The 19,043-nt window shown below is 38.5% G+C and overlaps 1 protein-coding gene across 1 annotated transcript; it reads left to right on the top strand.

Moving 5' to 3' along the window:
• The first annotated feature begins 7,901 nt into the window (after positions 1-7,901).
• LOC139448047 (uncharacterized) lies at positions 7,902-14,102 on the top strand. The gene is made up of 3 exons (XM_071229550.1): positions 7,902-7,974; positions 9,730-9,909; positions 13,348-14,102. Exons 1-3 carry the CDS (start codon positions 7,902-7,904, stop codon positions 14,100-14,102), a joined length of 1,008 nt encoding a protein of 335 aa, XP_071085651.1.
• Positions 14,103-19,043: the final 4,941 nt, after the last annotated feature.

Raw genomic sequence — 19,043 nt, 5'->3', positions numbered from 1 at the left:
CAGGGATGTTTCTTGCAGTCACTGTTGCTGGCTGGAATCGATTTCGTAGGTGTGTTGTTCGAATCCAGTTGTCTTGTCGATTATTTGTCTACGCGTGGCCTGCGACTCCGAGGTTGATCTCTGACTGCATTCGTCTGTTACCAACGTTGCCATAAACACCAAATGGTGTTTCTGTGGACGTTAAATTGTCTTGCAACATCACGTTGACTCGATTCTGCTTTAAGCATTCCAATGGCTCGCAGACGCTCATTTTCGGACAGGTGTGGCATTTCGTAATGATGAAAAATTGCGTAATTTTGTTGTTTTTCTTTATAGAATCCCGTTAACGCACAATTTTATATATCCATTCCTGGGTAGTGAAACGCATGGGGCTTGCATAAAAGTCACACTTTTGTATGGAATGCATGCTTTTCTGTAGCAGTTTTGTGACTTGATTCCATACATGTACTACAATATTGAAAAACAAACTTTACTTGTTTGAAAAATATACTATAATATTGGTGTCACAGGAACTTTTGTTGTTGAGTGTATATTAAGAGACCCGTGAAACCGTGAAATACAGATTTCTATTGAAAATGGAAAGGTTTTTGTCGCTTTATTTATATTCAATATTCCAGTAGCACTAATCTTAAGTGTCATAACTTTTGATGCACCTGCGAGCATGCTCTACCATAAGGTCATAATTAAGACTCTTGCTCAAAAGTGTGATTGATGAGGGTTACATCATTCAACACCGAATGCTTTCAATATCTGTTATATTAGGCATGAGGTGGACGTTTCACTGACTAAAATGATGTGTATCGTATGTTCCACTGTTTGCTCAGGTAAACAAGTGACTTATGCATGTGTTTATGACGGGTGCCATCGAAGGGCAGGATATCCTCACCTTGCATAGGGATTGGCTGCATATACTAGACTAAGTATATATAAGCGTTTGTGAGGGTTCTAGTTTCTTCTCTTTAGCCCATGTCAGATGGCATTATTCGTTTATATAGAACAAGTGATTGTGAGTTTCTTTCAATGCCGCACTGACCAATCTTTAGGTTGTATCCTAGCATGCCGGATTGTTCTGGAAATAAAAGCGACAACACCCGTTCCAACATCTAAAGAAAAGCCAGTCCACCATTATATTCTGTATGTATCATAAGTACGAGTTTGTGAATCACTATCACATAGTGATGATAAGAGGTGTTCGCGGAATGGCGATCAAACAACTTTTGAAAACCAGAAACCAGTAGTTGCACCATGTCTAGTAATCCGTTCAGATCGAAAACCTAACGAGTATTACGATTAATTGTTTGTGTTTAAGAAATTGTTCCAATTGTGTCTAGGCATAAGTGATTTCGATTATGCTACTGCCTGTATCTTGCCGAGCATTTTGAGAAGGAATGTTAGCTTTGGTGCAATAATAACTGTCACAAAGACAATATGATATAAGTTACCCTTAATAACACCATACATGACAATTTGTATCTACTCCTACAAGTAGAACATCTGAGAGCATGTTCATTGAAACCTCAGAGCACTAATCAAGTTCAATGTCTGTTGTTCGTGTACTCGTTGATCAGTTTACACCATAACACTTTAAATTGATGATGGAGAACTCACATTGTATGTGTTTTCACATTTCTGGGAAGTATCTACACAAGTTTTTTTTTATATGCTAACTGGCGACTATATCTGACTGAACATTAACATTTCCACATTCTTACAATTTACGTCGGAAACATGTTTCGTTCTCGGAATCGTCGAATTGCCTTTTATATTGATACACCGAAGTCAACAGATGTACATATTAACGAATGGTGTATATCCAACTAAAAAAGACTATTAATGTGATGCAGCTCTTCATGTCACGACCGTACAATCAGACATATATATCTTATGTGTTTGTAAAGATGAATGGGGTTGAGTTTAGCGGGGTTAAACAACAAATAAACAAACAATTAACCTGTTGATTACATGTATTAAGAGCGAGGAAATTAATGTGTGCCGCTTGTCTACATAGGTGAATATATTAGAGTAGCATCCTGCTTTATATCACTTGACAAATTACACTTGGAACGTAGGTCGATGTGGTAAAATGCCTCCCTTATCCAACATGTGTCGGACCTGTTTTGTATTCAGGCTCTCGCCTTCCTTTAGAGCAGTTACTAACCTGGCCCGTTTAATAAAACTATGTTAGCGCTAAGGTGATCGTAACTCCCATACTTTAACATGGGCCTAAGACAGTCGCAGCTCTAAGATCGCTTTGTGCAACTGGGCCCTGTTGTTCTGCGTTTCATGTCGGCTGTACCGTTGTTTACTCTCTTGTACCGAAATACAGGTATCTTGTCACATGGTACAGGTGTATTGTATAATTGAACAGGTGTGTGGTAACATGATACAGGTGTGTTGTAACATGGTATTATTTGTTTGTTGTTTAACGCTGCTTTCAAAATAGTCATGCAGCACACAAGTAGTGAAGTGCACGTGTGCTGTGTTGTAGTGCACGTGTGCTGTATTGTAATACATGTACATATATGTTGCATTGTACAAAAGGTGTGTTGTACCGTGGAGCAAGTATATTGTGTTGTAGTAGATGTGTCTTGTATCTTGGAACATATGTATCATATATAGGTATGTTGTATGATAGTACACGTGTTGTACCATGGTAGACAGCATCCGCCGTCTAATGGTAGAGTGTCCGCCCGGAGAGCGGAAGGTCCGGGGTTCGATCCCCAGCCGCGTCATACAATAAGACGTTAAATGATGGTACTTGTTGTTCCTCTGTCTGGCGCTCGGCATTAAGGGGCTAAAACAAAGACTGGTCGGCTCGGAGTCAGTTTACTGTGTCTGAGTGGGGTATTCATGTTAAACAGCGGCATGGCATCTCAGTTTGCTAGCACTTTAAATCGGCATCAGTCCGGACTAGTACAAGCAGCTACACACACATACGTGCATTCACGTCGCTATATAAGTGCACTAATCTTGGACGCGACGTTAAACCCCATTTCACCTCACCTCACCTTGTACCGTGGTACATTTAGGTGGTATATAGAACGCATGATTGACCTCCTTGTGAAGATTAGTGGTGTACGCGTCACACTTTGTATTAGAGGGACATGTGATATCTTAACATGGACTGTGAGTCTTTGTTGTGTAAACGTATTCATATCAGTTTCATAGTATGAATCACTGTCGGTAGAAGATAGATCTTGTATTTGTCATGAGCAGTCTGGCACAATCTTGTATATACATGTAATCCTATATGTAATTTTCAATCATGCATATATCATAATCCAGGATTTTAGGTAAACATGTGACGGTGTTGCGACACACTGTATGTGACATTCAAAACAGACATGAATCATACCACAGTAGACAAGCTCTCAACATTCGTTACACACTTAGTTTCGTTTGTTTGTTTGTTTGTTGTTTAACGCCACACTCATCAATAATCCAGCTATATGACGGCGGTCTGTAACTAATCTGGACAAGACAATCCAGTGATTGACATGATGAGCATCGATCTACGCAATTGGGACACGATGACATGTATCAACCAAGTCAGCGAGCCTGACCACCCGATCCCGTTGTCGCCTTTTACAAGTCTGTACACAATTAGTGCTTGCGTTGTTTTATGGATGTATTCATGATGGTCGTTATTATGATTCTGTGCGATTGTATTATTATCACAGGGGCCGTTATGTAGCCCAGTGGTTACAGTGTAAGGTCGCCATGCTTTAGGCCAGGTTCGATTCCCCATATAGGTACAAAGCTGGAAGTCTGTTCCTAGTGTCCTAGTCAATATATGGCCGGAATATTGCTTAAACAGCCTGCCAACCCTACGTACGCAGTGATCATCATCATAACCTTCTTAACCATTGCCACTTTTATCATTATAATAATAATCACAATACACGACATATTTATTTTCATGATATTAAACCAAGTCTTTATCATTATCATCAACTCCTTATATTGCTTAGTACCCCAACATTGCCCAAGAGTCACTTTCAGCACGCAATGTGTAGATTTCCAACTCAGTATCAATGTTCATATTCACAAGTAATGACGTCACAGCTCTAACTGGGACAACCCAAAGCGACAATTAATACGCATTCCGTCGGGTGACAAACATCTGTCAGTGGGTGGTTATGGGATCGATATATAATCACCGCTCATGTTTCACTGCAACGAGGTACATGCTTGTACATGCTGTACAGCTGAACATATTATTTCGCGCGTTCACATTTTGGTTTGAAAGGTAGGTGCCAGTTTTCCTTTCCTGTGTAATTAGGTACCACTAGACTATTATAGAAATATAATATAGAAAAATAACTTGAAATGAGTTCTGGATGATTCGATTCACATTTTCTGGCACTAATCTTGCACTAACACTGCCTTTCTCAGAGACGATTGATTACAGAGCGTTGTGAGAGGGTAGGTACAGTATATGACCATGTCTGATTGTGCTCCGTATACCTGAACGGCATTGTAACACTGCCTGTCCCAGACTCCATTGTTTACAGGTTGTTGTGAGAGGGTAGATACAATAATTGACCCTATGTGATTGTGCCCCGATGACCTGAACGGCATTGTAACACTCCCTGTCCCAGAATCGATTGCTTACAGGTCGCTGTGAGCTGGTGATTAGAATTGGTCTTCATCAACATATGCTTGTCGTAAGATGGGACCAACTAGATCGAATGGTCAGGCTCGCTGACCTGGTTGAGGCCTGTCATCGTATCACAATTGCATTGGTCGATTTTCACGCTGTCCGTCATTGGATCGCTGGTCCAGACTCGATCAGTGTGCAATCGCAGTCATAAAATACTGAGTAGCCATCTGCTTTATGTCACTTGATAAATTTATCTGGGTCGATGTGTACAAATGCATCCCTCATCGAACATGTTTTTGTCGGACCTGTTTTGTATTCAGTACAACATCAGGCTCTCGCTTTCCCTTTGGGCAGTTTCTGACCAGGCCCCGTTTCACAAAGCTATGTTAGCGCTAAGGTGAACGTTATTCCCATACCTTAACATGGGCCTAAGACAGTCGCAGCGCTAAGATTGCTTTGTGCAACTGAGCCCTGTTGTTCTGCGTTTCATGTCGGTTGTACCGATGTTTACTGTCTCGTACCGAAATACAGGTACCTTGACACATGGTACAGGTGTATTGTTTAATGGAACAGGTGTGTTGTAACATGGTATTATTTGATTGTTGTTTAACGCCGCATTCACAATAGTACAGCTACATGACGTCGATCTGTAAATAATCTTGTCTGGACCAGACAATTCAGTGTCTGACATCATGAGCATCGATCTAATCACTTGGATTAAGATGACATGCAGCACCCAAGTAGTGTAGTGCACGTGTGTTGTGTTGTAGTGCACGTGTGTTGTGTTGTAGTGCACGTGTGCTGTATTGTAATACATGTACATATATGTTGCATTGTACAAAAGGTGTGTTGTACCGTGGAACAGGTACGTTGTGTTTTAGTAGATTTGTCTTGTATCTTGGAACATATGTATCATATATAGGTATGTTGTATGATAGTACACGTGTTGTACTGTGGTACAGATGTGCTGTACTGTGATCCAGGTGTGTTGTACCGTGGTACAAGTGTGTTGTATTGTGGAACAGATGTGTTGTATCGTGGTACAATTGTGTTGTGTTGTAGTAGATGTGTCTTGTATCTTGGAACATATTTATCATATATAGGTATGTTGTATGATAGTATACGTGTTGTATTGTGGTCCAGGTGTGTTATACCGCGGTACAGGTGTTTTATAGTGACATATATGTCGTGGGACAGGTGTACTGTGTTATGGTACATGTGTTCTTTACCGTTGTACATATATGTGTATCAGGGTACTTGTAAGTTGTATTGTAGTACAAGTGTGTTGTATTATAGACTCTCAAAAACGAAATGAAATATGAATATAGAAAAAATATCAACTATTTTATTGACGACATGTGTTGGAGTGAACAACAGTTATGGCACCTGCCACGCAGGTGGTCTAAAATGTTTGAAAGCTGGTGACTTTGATATTGACCAGAAAGATAGCTGTTATCATATTGTTTCCTCGAAGTAAATATATTTGTTGTCAATGTTTAACTTTATGTCGTTACGGCATGGCTGAGATATTGCCGCTGTGACGTTAAATCTTAACTCACTCACTCACTCACTCACTCACTTAATCAATAAATGATTGATAATTGATGGATGATTAATAAACATCATTTAATTTAAGCAAAGAGTGATGGCTTGTGGGATGTCTGAGCCTATTTAAGTATCATTCCGTCTCTTTATGACTAAAATATAAATTATAACTCACTTATGGTCACTTTATATATTCGTGGATCACGAAGATACATGTTGCATGGTTATGTCGTTATTTACGAAGTGTGATCATGTTGTTTCCTATTACAAATGATTATTTCTTTGACACATGTATGTGATTGTAGTGCATGTAACTTTGGTTGAACATATATAAAGAAGCTACCAGCCCAAGGAATGCCATCAGACTGCATTCCTATCACCGCATATCATGCATGTAGGGACACATCACAAACTCTAGCTTTACCGTCCGATAGTGATATATATGTCGCTGTCATGAACACTATCATGTTTTCAACTTACTCGTTACTGACGTTCTAGATTGCTTCACTGTTGAACATGGTGGCGGCCATATCAGGCGGTCTATTGCTTTGAACCTCTTTCGTGATATCAAAGTTATTTCATGTGTATTGAACACTCTGGCTGATAATAGATTGTTCATGTGTACATTTTGTTGAAGCATTGTGTTTGAAGCCATGAATGTGTTCAGAGACATAATGTAATATATGTTTACTTTATCTATTGAGTTCAGTGTTTGTGTTCGTGTAGATATGAGGCTGTTCAAATATAAACGACAAAATCCTTTCCATCGCCAAACGAAATCTCGATTGTCGATTGTACGATTCCATCTATATCATGAGCATGTGTTTATAAATCACTATCAAATAGTGATGGTATCAGGTGTTCGGGAAACGGTATGGTTATCCAGGAAGGAACAGGAATATATGATTTCAGGTTTCATTTTAGCTGGTCAAACATGGGTTTTGGCAAAAAGAAATACGTTTCACGAAGTATTTTCTCCATTACATCGCACGATATGACTTACATACCCTCAAATTTGAGATGTTTAAATTTTATATATTAATGCAATTAAGAAATATGTTTCATACATAACTTTCGTATGTTTAACCCAATTTATTTTCATAGGAATATTGCTATATGACAGTTGCTGTATTTTAGTTATACCACTAATTCGAAGCTACATTACTTCCTGGTGTTGTGTCTCTGAAATGTCATATATGGAATGCCATTCCGGAGGCCTTTCTTTAACGTGTAGTGGCCTCAGTTAGGCTTAGGTGTTAGGCCTCAATCAATGCACAAGGTTGACACAGTCGCTATTGACTATCTGGGCCTGCCTCTGAACCTCTCGTGTGACATGATTCATTTTGCATATGACATGATTCATTTTGCATATGACAGGAGCCCTCTTTATCTGGACTGTTGCTTGTTACCGCATCTTCAGGCATTGTTCTTTCCATATGGTATAATTCCATCCAAGACAGTAATTAGTTTTGACCGATTCTCTTTGTTTTTGCTTTTGAGTATATTATGTCCTATATATTATATCACAATAGTGGTAAATTTAAGATGGACACCTTCGATAGTAAGAAACATATTATATTTTTTTTATATTAACACAGAAATAGATTTTGCCAGACTAGTGATAACTGTATAAAATGTCAAAAACTGCACCATCTGGGGGTGTATACACGAAACGGATGTTTATGTGTTTTACCGACAAGGTTTATGTTTTCAGCCATTGGAAAGACTTGAAGAACAAATTAAACAAAACGACATGGACCACGCTGACCTGAAGGAAACTGTTGAAAAGGAAAGAACTGAAAAGCAGAATGAGGATAATGAGGCTCGTAAGCTGACAGTTAGATTTTCTATTTCAAATCAAGCTTTTATTCGCAAGTTGGAATATACCTATGCTGACAGAGTTTATGGTGACACGTGCCACGGTGCTGGCTACCATGGACGGTATATAAGCACTGACCACATGGTCGTCGTAATACAACTGGACAAGTGTGGAATGTGCCGTTAAGCAACAAAGCAACAAACACACACACATTGACCACATAATGTATTAACTTGAGATACAATTAGTTCCAACATATTTACTGTAACACATGCTATGTAAAGTCGGGATTTATATCTTTGCAATTTGCACATTACAGCTATGAATGAAAACTCTCAGTTTGATATTGATTAGGTAGTACGTACAGTCGAACCTCGTTATCTCGAACCCCATCATCTCGAACCCCATCATCTCGAATGTACAGATATCTCGAACCTATTCTCGGGCCCCAAACGCCTCAATATATTAATATATATATATATAAATTTACCTGTTTATCTAGAATTCGAGATATAAATACACAGTGTTATCTCGAATTTACAAATGAATTGCCTACCTTTATCACAAAGTTGGCATTTGCCACATTAACAGTTTTGAGTAATTTAAACCAATTGTTCAACCAATTATGCACTTATATTGTAGGCCCGTGAAGATGCCGGGGCAGAATAGGTCTTCAGCAACCCATTCTTGCCGTAAAAGGGGACTATGCTTGTCGTAAAAGGCGACTAACGGGATCGGGTGGTCAGGCTCGCTGACTTGGTTGATACATGTCATCCATCCTAATTGCGTGGATCGATGCTCATGATATTAATCACTGAATTGTCTGGTCCAAACTCGATTATTTTACAGAATGCCGTCTGTAGCTGGAATATTGCTGAGTGCAGCAAACCAAACCAAACAAAAACAAAAACTTATATTGTAATTCAATTGTAATGGTAATCTTAACTGACAAACAAAACATCGTAAATAGACACGAGGAAAAACATGACATCACTTCCTGAAAAAGCCACTTTACGCTACTCACAATATCCAAAGAAGAATCATGCTTGAACTGAAAGGGGCACTTTGTTGTTTGTGGGCAGACTAAATAGTGACTGTTGCTGTGCCTAATAAGATACATGTTATCAACGAGGAAGTCCAGCATTTCCCGTATTGTTTTCTAAGTAAATTTCAGATGGCATTTGCTTTCATTTTTTTGAAAAATTGCCCTGAACCTCTGAATATAGGTACTTAGCTGTATCTGATCACTATGTTTTGTATCAAAAGCACATGAATCAAGGAATGAAATTGGTCCTTAAGTTTGTCACGTTGGATAGTGAGGTACAAAGTTGATAAAATAATAATGTTTGGAACGACAGAATGGAACTTGGTTCTTTTCTGAGATTGCATAAAGTCAAGCAAATCCTTTGAATTTTTGAGAATCTATATGGTATTAAGTCCACTTGTCACAAACACTTTCTGTGAATATAAATAAAGTCCTTCCTTGATTGTATTAAGGATTATGGTTATTTTGTTTCAATTGTTTGTCATGAGCATCAATCCATGCATTTGGGATAGAATGACATGCATCAATCAAGTTAGCGATCATGACCACTCGATCCTTTTGTCGCCTCCAGCAGAGAAATCAGCCCTGCTAGGTTGGAGATAATAGGGTTTGACTGAATGTGTTGTTGTAAGTTTGAAGAGACCAATCATGAAGAGGTTGGTTCAAATAAAATGGTTAGCGAGAATCATGACACTTCACATGCCGTCCATACTTCAGCAGTGTCAACGAAAGACAACGAGGAGCCCAACACTCTCACTGGTGTACGGCAAAAGAAATCTGATGACAATCTCAAGAAGAAGCTCCCAGAGGATGACACAGACCAGAAAGCTGTGGAAGATGTTGCCGAAAAATTTGCTGGCCTCGCCGTGGATACAGATTCACTGTCTACTTTACAAGGTAAATACAATCAAAAACGTGTAAATTCAAAATAATACTCAGGGCACATTGACAAGTACCCCATTCGACATAAGAGGTTTGCTTAAATGTCTCAATCAACATAATTGATGATGCATACACATAAAACAGCATTTAATCCCGAGAGGGGTCGGATAGCCTAGTGGTTAAAGCGGTCGCTCATCACGTCACGCAGAAGACCCAGGTTCGATTGCCGACATGGGTACAATTTGTGTTTCCCCCGCCATGATATTGCTGGAATATTGCTAAAAGCGGCGTAAAATCAAACTCACTCACTCGCTATTACCCACATATTGTTGTAGCACTGACCCACACAGTGTGATAGACTCAAGAGTCTTATGAGAATATACATTGAAAAGAGACCATTATTTACTACTAAATAATGGATCTATACTTCTCTACATGTCTCTCCTGAGAGAACAAGACACCAACACGAATAATTTTAAATTAAGTATTGCTGGAATCATAAGTATAATATTTCTTCTATGAACCCATATACAAATATACACACGGAAAAAAGAGATTCTGCTCCTTTATAAAACTCACTAAAAATATATATTTATTCGGAAATTTTATAACGTAACTTTCACTCCATATTCATGAATATATCTCCTCGACTTTAAGGCATGTACATGCGTTTCTAATACTCACACTTTCCTTTTTATGTAAACAGCACACAATGATTGTTTTACTATCAGGTGCTCCTGAAACACTTGTGTTTAACAGTAACTAATGCTCATACAATGTCACGGCTTGCTGAAAATCAACGTCAACTCGCCGTGGTTATGCTGCAAACAGCAATGGCACAAAAAGAATTTTCCAATCATTTTAATGTTTATTGAGGTGCAAGATCATCTCTTGGGAGACGTTATCTACAGCAAGACAACACTCATAACTTTCCACGTACCGGTCGTCCACGTGTGACGTCACGTCAACAAGACAACCATATTATGTTCGTGCATCTATGGAATCGATACTAAAATGCTACATTAACTTTTGGGACAATTCCTGGTTTGAGACCATTTATTGGCAGAACATATGCAACCAGTAGAGGGACCACAACACCCGGCCCCAATGTCCCGCGATACGACCAATTTTGCTCGCACGTCTCCGTCAGGCACGCCTTGTTTGGTGTAGACAGCATCTGGGGTTCAGGAGACAAGATAGGGACAGTATACTGCTCACGTATAAGTCCAGGTTTCATCTGGACATCTCTGATGGGGTCTCCAGGCTTCCAGCAGAACGTTTGGGCGAAGCTTGCGTTACTGAACGTCGTCATTTTGGGGTTGAAGTGTAATGGTATGGGGTGGCATCAAAACTCATAGGAGAACACATTTCATCATTGTCAATTTGAAAAGCGTACGCCTCCTGGACGACTCTTCAAATGCAGGGAAGTAACGTCAGTGTGCAGTGGATAATGCCCACCTACACGTTGCACGTGTTGAAACAGACGTTTGGAGGTAACATAACATTGCTGTACTGCCATGGCCGACTGTTTCACAAACCTCTCTCCCATAGAACATGTCCGGCATGAGATAGAGCGATGCCTCCCACAGGACCAGAGCCAGCCGGTAACGCTAGCTCAGATGGTCAAATCTTTGAATGACAATTAGAACCTGTCACAGGCTGTCTGGTGCCTCGCCTGTATCAATGCAAATGGTGGTTACGCCCAATATTGGCATTGTTAATTGAGTTCTTCACCATCCCTCTTTTAGAGCGTACCACTGTCCCCTGTTACCTGGTATGGGTTTTGCGAAAAAAAATTTATGATGAAACATTGACCAGACTAATGACAATATATACTGAACAGCATTGAAAACGCACCGCCATGAAAATGGATGTATTTTTATCCGGGCTTAAGTCATATGAAAATATATAAGTGAATGAGTAATATACGACGTTCTGGACGAAGCATGAAGAAGAACAGCTCGTCAAAACACATTCCTAATTTTCTTGTGAGCGAAATCGCCAAAACGCAGCAAATTGCGTGCACATGATGGAAAACGTGTTTTGTTTCACGGGAAGCATGCAGAATGGGGCTATGAAAGACAGACTTTTAAAAGCCACATCACGTGTTGCTGCAGACGTAAAGGGTACTGACACAAGAAATACCAAGTTTAACAGCAGAGGAACGTGAACGTGCATTGGGCATGCTTCAAGTTTGTACGTCAAGTAGAGTCGTTGCACAACGGTTTCAATGCCATCATTCAACAGTCCTCAGGCCACTGAGCAGATACCAGCAGACACGAACCACCAGAGATCGACCACGTCCGGTTGAACGTCGTGTAACTACACCACGTCAGGATCGCCATATTGTTCGTCGGCATCTTCGTGATCGTACACTTCCGGCTACCAGGACTGCAGCAACCGTACAAGGCCGGCGGAATTGATCAGTGCTGACACCGTACGTCGACGTCTCCGCTCAGAAGGGCTACGTGCTCGACGTTGGACCCACACTCACTGATCGACATCGAAATGAACGTCTGCGTTGGGCCAAAAGGCATCGTCAATGGAGATTGTGGCAGTGGCATGGTGTGCTGTTCTCTGATGAGTCCCGTTTTCATTTACGGAATGCTGACGGTCGACTGCGAGTGTGGCGTCGACGTAAAGAACGTTACCACAATGACTGCGTTGTACAGACAGATCGATGGTGGGGGAGGGAGTGTCATGATGTGTGGGGCGGCATCAGTCATAACCATCGAACAGAGCTTCATGTTTGTGGAAGAGTTAATGCCCTTTACTACAGGATTAACATATTGCCAATTCACGTCATCCCATTCTTTCATCAGCACCAGGATATGCACACCTTCCAGCAAGATGATGAAAGAGCGCACACAGCACGTGTTTCAACACTGTACCTAGCGAACAATAATGTGCCTCTGCTTCCATGGCCAGCCCTGTCACCCGATCTATCGCTAATTGAACATCTATGGGATTACCTGGGTCAACGCCTCTCACGTCGTCCGCAAGTACAGAACCTGAGAGAACTTGAAGATATACTACGTCAAGAGTGGAATGCCCCAGAACACTATTCGCAGACTTATTCGATCAATGAGAAGAAGTTGCGTGGCCTGTGTTGCTGTCAGTGGCGGACATACCAGATATTGACTTTTCATTTAAACCCTATGTGTCTTCCTTACACTGATGACGTAATTGTAATTACTGTGTGATATTCATGTTTCCTTTGTCGTCTTTCTTAATAATCCGTCTATGTCTGTTCTAATCAAAATTGGTCATTGCTCAAGTTGTTTTTGTAATATTTCACGATTTATTGCTGGTGCGTTTTCAATGCTGTTCAATATATTATGTTGTTATTTTCAATAACATAACATTTACACCACTTTATATCAATCACAGTTACTTTTTGACGCTAGTATATATTGTTGGCGCCAACGGTTCTCTTTGATATATGTGTTTCAGCTACACCGCCCAGTCCGGATCGTGTACCAGCTGTCTCTCCTCAGGATTCTGTGCCTATTGTGCCCAATGCATTGGTCGTGAATGCGCGGTCCCTTCGCAAAAACAAGTCGATCCTTCAGCGTCGTCTTGATGATGATCTCAACTGGGCGCGAGTCATTCTGGTGTCCGAGACGTGGTACAAGGATAAACATACCGAAATTGAAAGAAGCATAAATAGGTATAATGGTTTCTTTGAAGATCGAAAGAAAGATGTAACAGGGAAAGGTAGAGCAGGAGGTGCGGCGATCTATCTCTCGGCTGCAGACTGTTCAGTAGCAAATTATGTGTACACAGAATCCAGTCCTCATAGCGAGGCTATAGGGGTGACCTTCGTGTTCAGAGACGTGGTATGGTTGGCGGTGTGTATTTACAGTGTAAACACAAGTGAGGCCGATAAAGAGGAACGAACGAATTGGAACAACAAATTCATTCAGTGGGTACTTGCCAGAGAAGGAGCTAAAGACATAGATTTGGAACAGACCATTATAGTCGGTGGAGACCTGAATCACAGTGAAGTGACATTGCCTGGTTTCACCAACTACGTAAGAACCAGAACTCTAAGACGGGAAGGGGCAGCTGACACTGAACACATCATCGACCTACTCTACACCAATCACGCCAGGGGTTGGGATTCGGTGAACACCTTGGAAGACGAGGAGACACACGAGCAGATCTCGGATCATTTCATTGTGAGGGCTTTCTCTCAAGATATATGAAAGTAATTCCGGAAGTGGGAGGAGTTCCAGCTAACAATTTCACGTTGTGACAACGTTGTGATAACGTTGTGTTTTCGTTGTGGTAACGTTAGGGATATTACGTCCATATCACGTTATTCCGTGGATTCCCAATGTGAGTAACCACGTTGTCACAACGTCATAGGGTAACATTGTGTTACGACATATTCACGTCGTCATAACGTCGAACGTTGTATTTAACGTTGTTATAATGTTGTATTTTACTTTGTGGCAATGTTATAATATTGCGTCCCTACGACCTTATTCTGTGGACTACCATGCGCGTTGTCACAACGACGTGAAATAACTTTGTGTAAGTAGGATGAAATACGTTGTGACAACGTTTATTCATGTCCATTCCCCGCGAAAATGGTGTAAAACATCCCAAAACCATTTTGCGACATGTTCCGGAAATGTTTTTTAAATATGCTTTAGTCACGTGTATGTGTATATTTCGAGATACCCTTTACTAATGTTTTGAAAAGCCCAGTTAACAGTCAGGTCGTGATTTGCTGACAATGTTCAAAACGTAAAAACCCCACTGAGCTGTTAACTAGATACATTATGACACCATGGCCCTTTAGGCCTTTCCTGCATGAAACAAAATAAGGACAGACATGGTAAGGGGTTTACCATTTGATATTCTGGGGAGGGTTGGGGCCTGGAATTTAATCGAAAAAATATATTGTGGCTGAACATTCTTCACAAAATGTTTAGGTTTCAGACTGGTGAAACAAACGTAATTGCCGTAATAATACGATGCATGAACAGAAGCATAACAAGTAGCAGAGACTGCTTTTAAAAAAATAACTTACCTCAACACCGATCCAGTTCCAGTTGCTGCACAATAATTTGGTTGTAATAGGCCTATGTATCCAGAATAAACTTGAACTAAGATGGCGGGTGACAACATATCTTCCGCGATAATGTGACGTCATTCTGACGTCACTTCACGAGACAACAAGGCTTTACTTTTCATTATAGCTACAACGGATCGAATTAGGAGATAAAACAACGCGTAACAACACAAGGTACAAAGGTCCGCAATCTTAGAATATTCCGAAAAGTGGTCACAGGTATATATAGGCAACAAATATTACTAAAGTTAAGGTTAAGAATTCCATAGTCTTGAGTAGTTCAAAATAAGTGTTCAAAAGCCATAGTTTTTCAAAAAGAAGTTGACAAATTACCCATCAAATTTAGTCCAAAGATAGATGTTTTAATTTCACCTATCGTGCACTGTTTAGACTCACTCAAGTCATTTCTTGGAAATCCGGGAGAAAAGTAATTCCTTGGAAATCGAACATGCCATTTCCATTGTAGGGATGACAGGTTATAGAAATAGATTCTAAAATGCTAAACGAATATATTTTTACAATACACTTTATGAATTAACATTCAACTATTTGTTTTACATGACCAGATATGGGTATGTACATTTGATTGACTGAGAAATTATGATAAGTAGGCTGATAATTCCTTCCATTTTCTGTCGAATCTATTAATACTACTATTTTTCTTTGTGATCATTTGTTTACATACATCTTTTAATATTGTTATTGAAAAAAGAAAAGCATTAGGGAGTTTTCTTAATGCTTGATTGGTGAATGTATTTTTTGCGAGAGGAATTATATGGTGGAAAAGATAGTAGTTTTTGTTGTAGCACAATAACTTATCCAGAATGGTAACATGAATATCAAATGCAAGTTTTGAGTTTAGATACATTTCAATTTCTAACCAAAATTAATTTACAAAAACGCATTCTACATACACATGGTATAAATTTTCAGATTCAGAGACACAAAAAGAGCATATATCATCATCCATTAACTTCATTTTCAATCATTCCTTTTTGGTAACTAGAGCTCTATTTTGAACCCGCACTGGGAATATATTAGTTGAACATCATTAGTACACATTCTACAATTAGAGAAAACATTATTCCATAAAATTCTTTGATTAAGTTCATTTTCCCATTTATCATACATCAGAGGAAAGTTATGCAGCTATGAGTTTATCATAAAATATTCTGGAGGCCTTAGTTCTTATCAACAAGTCTCTTAAAATGTTATTTATGTATAAATTAGCTGTGATACAAGATCTGCCATTTTTTGCTTTTATACTTGATTTAGGGATATTTAGCATTACTCTGTTGTAGTCAGGTAAAGTACCTTTAATTTGAAATTTGTTTTGTAAGTCTTCATTTGTTAAACATCTGTTGTTGCTACATAAATCTTTTAAACTATGAATACCCTTATTAAACCAATGTTTTAGAAGGAAATTATTTTTAAATTGGTGATTGAACCATACTGACAAAATTTCTTCAACTTTATGTTTTCTGTAGTAATTTCCCCAAATATTCAATATAGCCCTACAAAACGGATTTTTCAAAGAAATAAACTTATCAATATTTGCTCCCAAAAAGAACATCTATTTTGATTGAAAGTTCTTTAATGTTGACAAATTCGGTTTTTGTAAACTTGTCCTTAAAAATGATAATTTCAATGAATCAATAAATTTGCGGGTATCTATCATTCTCAGACCACCTTCTCCGTATTTCCTTATCTAAGTAGATGTTTTTATTTTGTCTGGTTTGTTATTCCAAATGAATGTATAAAATAGTTTATTCAATTTCCCAATAAAATGATCGGTTGGGTTTGGAAGTGCTGAAAATATATGAACTAATGTTGAAAGAGCCAGAGTCTTAATAACTGTGATTTTATCTATTAATGTCAGATGTCTTTTTTACCCAGCTTCCCAGTTATCTATTAATATATTCGAGTATTTTTCTTGTATTAATTAGCTATAGATCATGCAATGTGGGATTAAATATTATTCCAAAGACTTCACAGACTTTCCCTCTTGCCAGTCTAGTATTATGTTTTCACAGAGTTTGATGCTGCTTCCTGCCATTGAACCTACCCATAAAGCTTTAGTTCTAAAAAATATATATTCAATATATCATCTGCAGCGCTGAGACACTCTTCAGATCCTTCTATGAATAACTGTGTATCATCTGCATATTGACCTAATTTATACTCGATATCATTTATTGTTATTCCTTTTATGCCTTTAATATACCTAATCATTATTCCTAGTATCTCAGCTACAAGCAAAAATAGGTAGGGTGAAAGCGGGTCACCTTGCCGGCCGGTTCTGAAAAAAAAGTGGAGATATGTCCATTTTGTATTACACAAGATGATGCATTCTTAGTTAAATTGTTAACCCATTTAATTATATTTGGTCAAAAACCAATTTCTTTCATAACCAATTCAATAAATGTTTTGGAAACTGTTTCAAAAGCCTTTTCAAAATCAATAAGTAATAAAAATTCTGCCTTATTTTGCTCTTTCAGCTCATACATGATATCGTACATTGTTCTCAAATTTTCATTTATACATCGACCAGGTATAAAGCCTGTTTGGTCACTATGTAATAGCGTACCTAATGTTTTCTTAATTCTGTTTGTTACACATGTGCTTATAGTTTTATATGTAGTATTTAGAAGAGAAATCGGTCGCCAGTTTTTCAGCAGCCTTCTGTCTTTGTTTTGTTTCGGATTACATGTAATTATTGCTCTATTCATAGTTAAAGTAATTTGATTATTTCGGAAAGTTTACACCTAAGTCATTCCAAACGAATTTTAAAAAAATCAACTGGAAACCCATCCAGGCCAGGGCTTTTGTTATTCTTCAATGATTTAACAACTTTTGCAAGTTCAAATATTTCTATAGGTTTTTCAAGGCTTTCCGCAAGTGAGTTACTAGGTAAGGGAGTATCAACATCATCTAATACTTGTCTGATTTCAAAAGTATGTTCCCTATCAGAACTTCTAGATGAGTATAGGTTTTTCTAAAATTCTTTCTGTTCAGACAGTATTTCGTCACCTTCCGCGATGACTTCACCGTTAGCATTTATTAAATTATTTGTGCAAGTTCTTTTTTCCATGTGACAAAAATACTTAGACGTTTTTTTCCCTACTTCATACCACTGAATGCTACTTCTTATTTGCCTTCCACTCTCTTTATCTTCCTTTAATTGTTCTCATGTTTTCTTAGACTTTGATAAATCAGAGGAGCTTCTCTCACTTACTGATTGAAAGTCATTTCTTATCGTTTCTTCTGATTCTAAAAAAAAAAAATTTCCAATATTTGTGTTTTCTCTTATATATATATATTAGAAAAGATGAGAATTAAATGGATTTTCCCCTTATTTTCATAAGGAAGGCGTCCAAAATTAGAGTTTTAATTCAGTGTCATTACTATTTCTGAGACTATTTTCATCAAGTGCCAAATCTGCATATTCCTTTTTTGTTTCATCAAAGGTTGTTTTTTTCACAAGATCCACATAATCTTTGTTATACAATAAAGAGTTATTGAATTTCCAATAACCGTTACCCCTTTCTTTGGATGAAGAATCTGACAAAGTCATGGTAACAGCAGAATGGTCAGATTTATAGCCAGGTAAGATTGAGGTATTTAATGTCAAATTAGCAATATCACCTGAAACAAAACAAAAATCATGTCTAGCCTGTTGCCTTGGATTCTTTTTCCACCAAGTAAATTTCCTTACATCTTCATTTCGTTCTCTCCAGATATCAACTAAATCAAGATTTTCTGGAGTTTCTAAAAATATTTCTTGAGCTTGGATTGTTAATGTTTTTATTATTTTCAAGAGCAATAGTTGGATTCAAAACCAGTTTCCAATCTCTACACATAACAATAGAATAATTTTCAAATTCCTCAATATAAGTAAAAAAACGCTTTATAGAAATTTCGATCATCCTGGTTTGGTCCATAATCAGTCTGCTATAATTAAGTTTTCATTGATATGATCAATTTTACATTTATGTATAGTTGCTTCTATGTTATTATCTATCAACATAGCTACCCATGCTTGCCGTTAAAAGCAAGTAGCGGGTGG

Source organism: Haliotis cracherodii, unplaced genomic scaffold, assembly GCF_022045235.1.
Source record: "Haliotis cracherodii isolate W230 unplaced genomic scaffold, xgHalCrac1.p SCAF_7, whole genome shotgun sequence".
NCBI lineage: Eukaryota > Metazoa > Mollusca > Gastropoda > Lepetellida > Haliotidae > Haliotis > Haliotis cracherodii.
The sequence above is the reverse complement of the archived record's forward strand: the minus strand, read 5'-3'. Positions and strand labels throughout refer to the sequence as shown.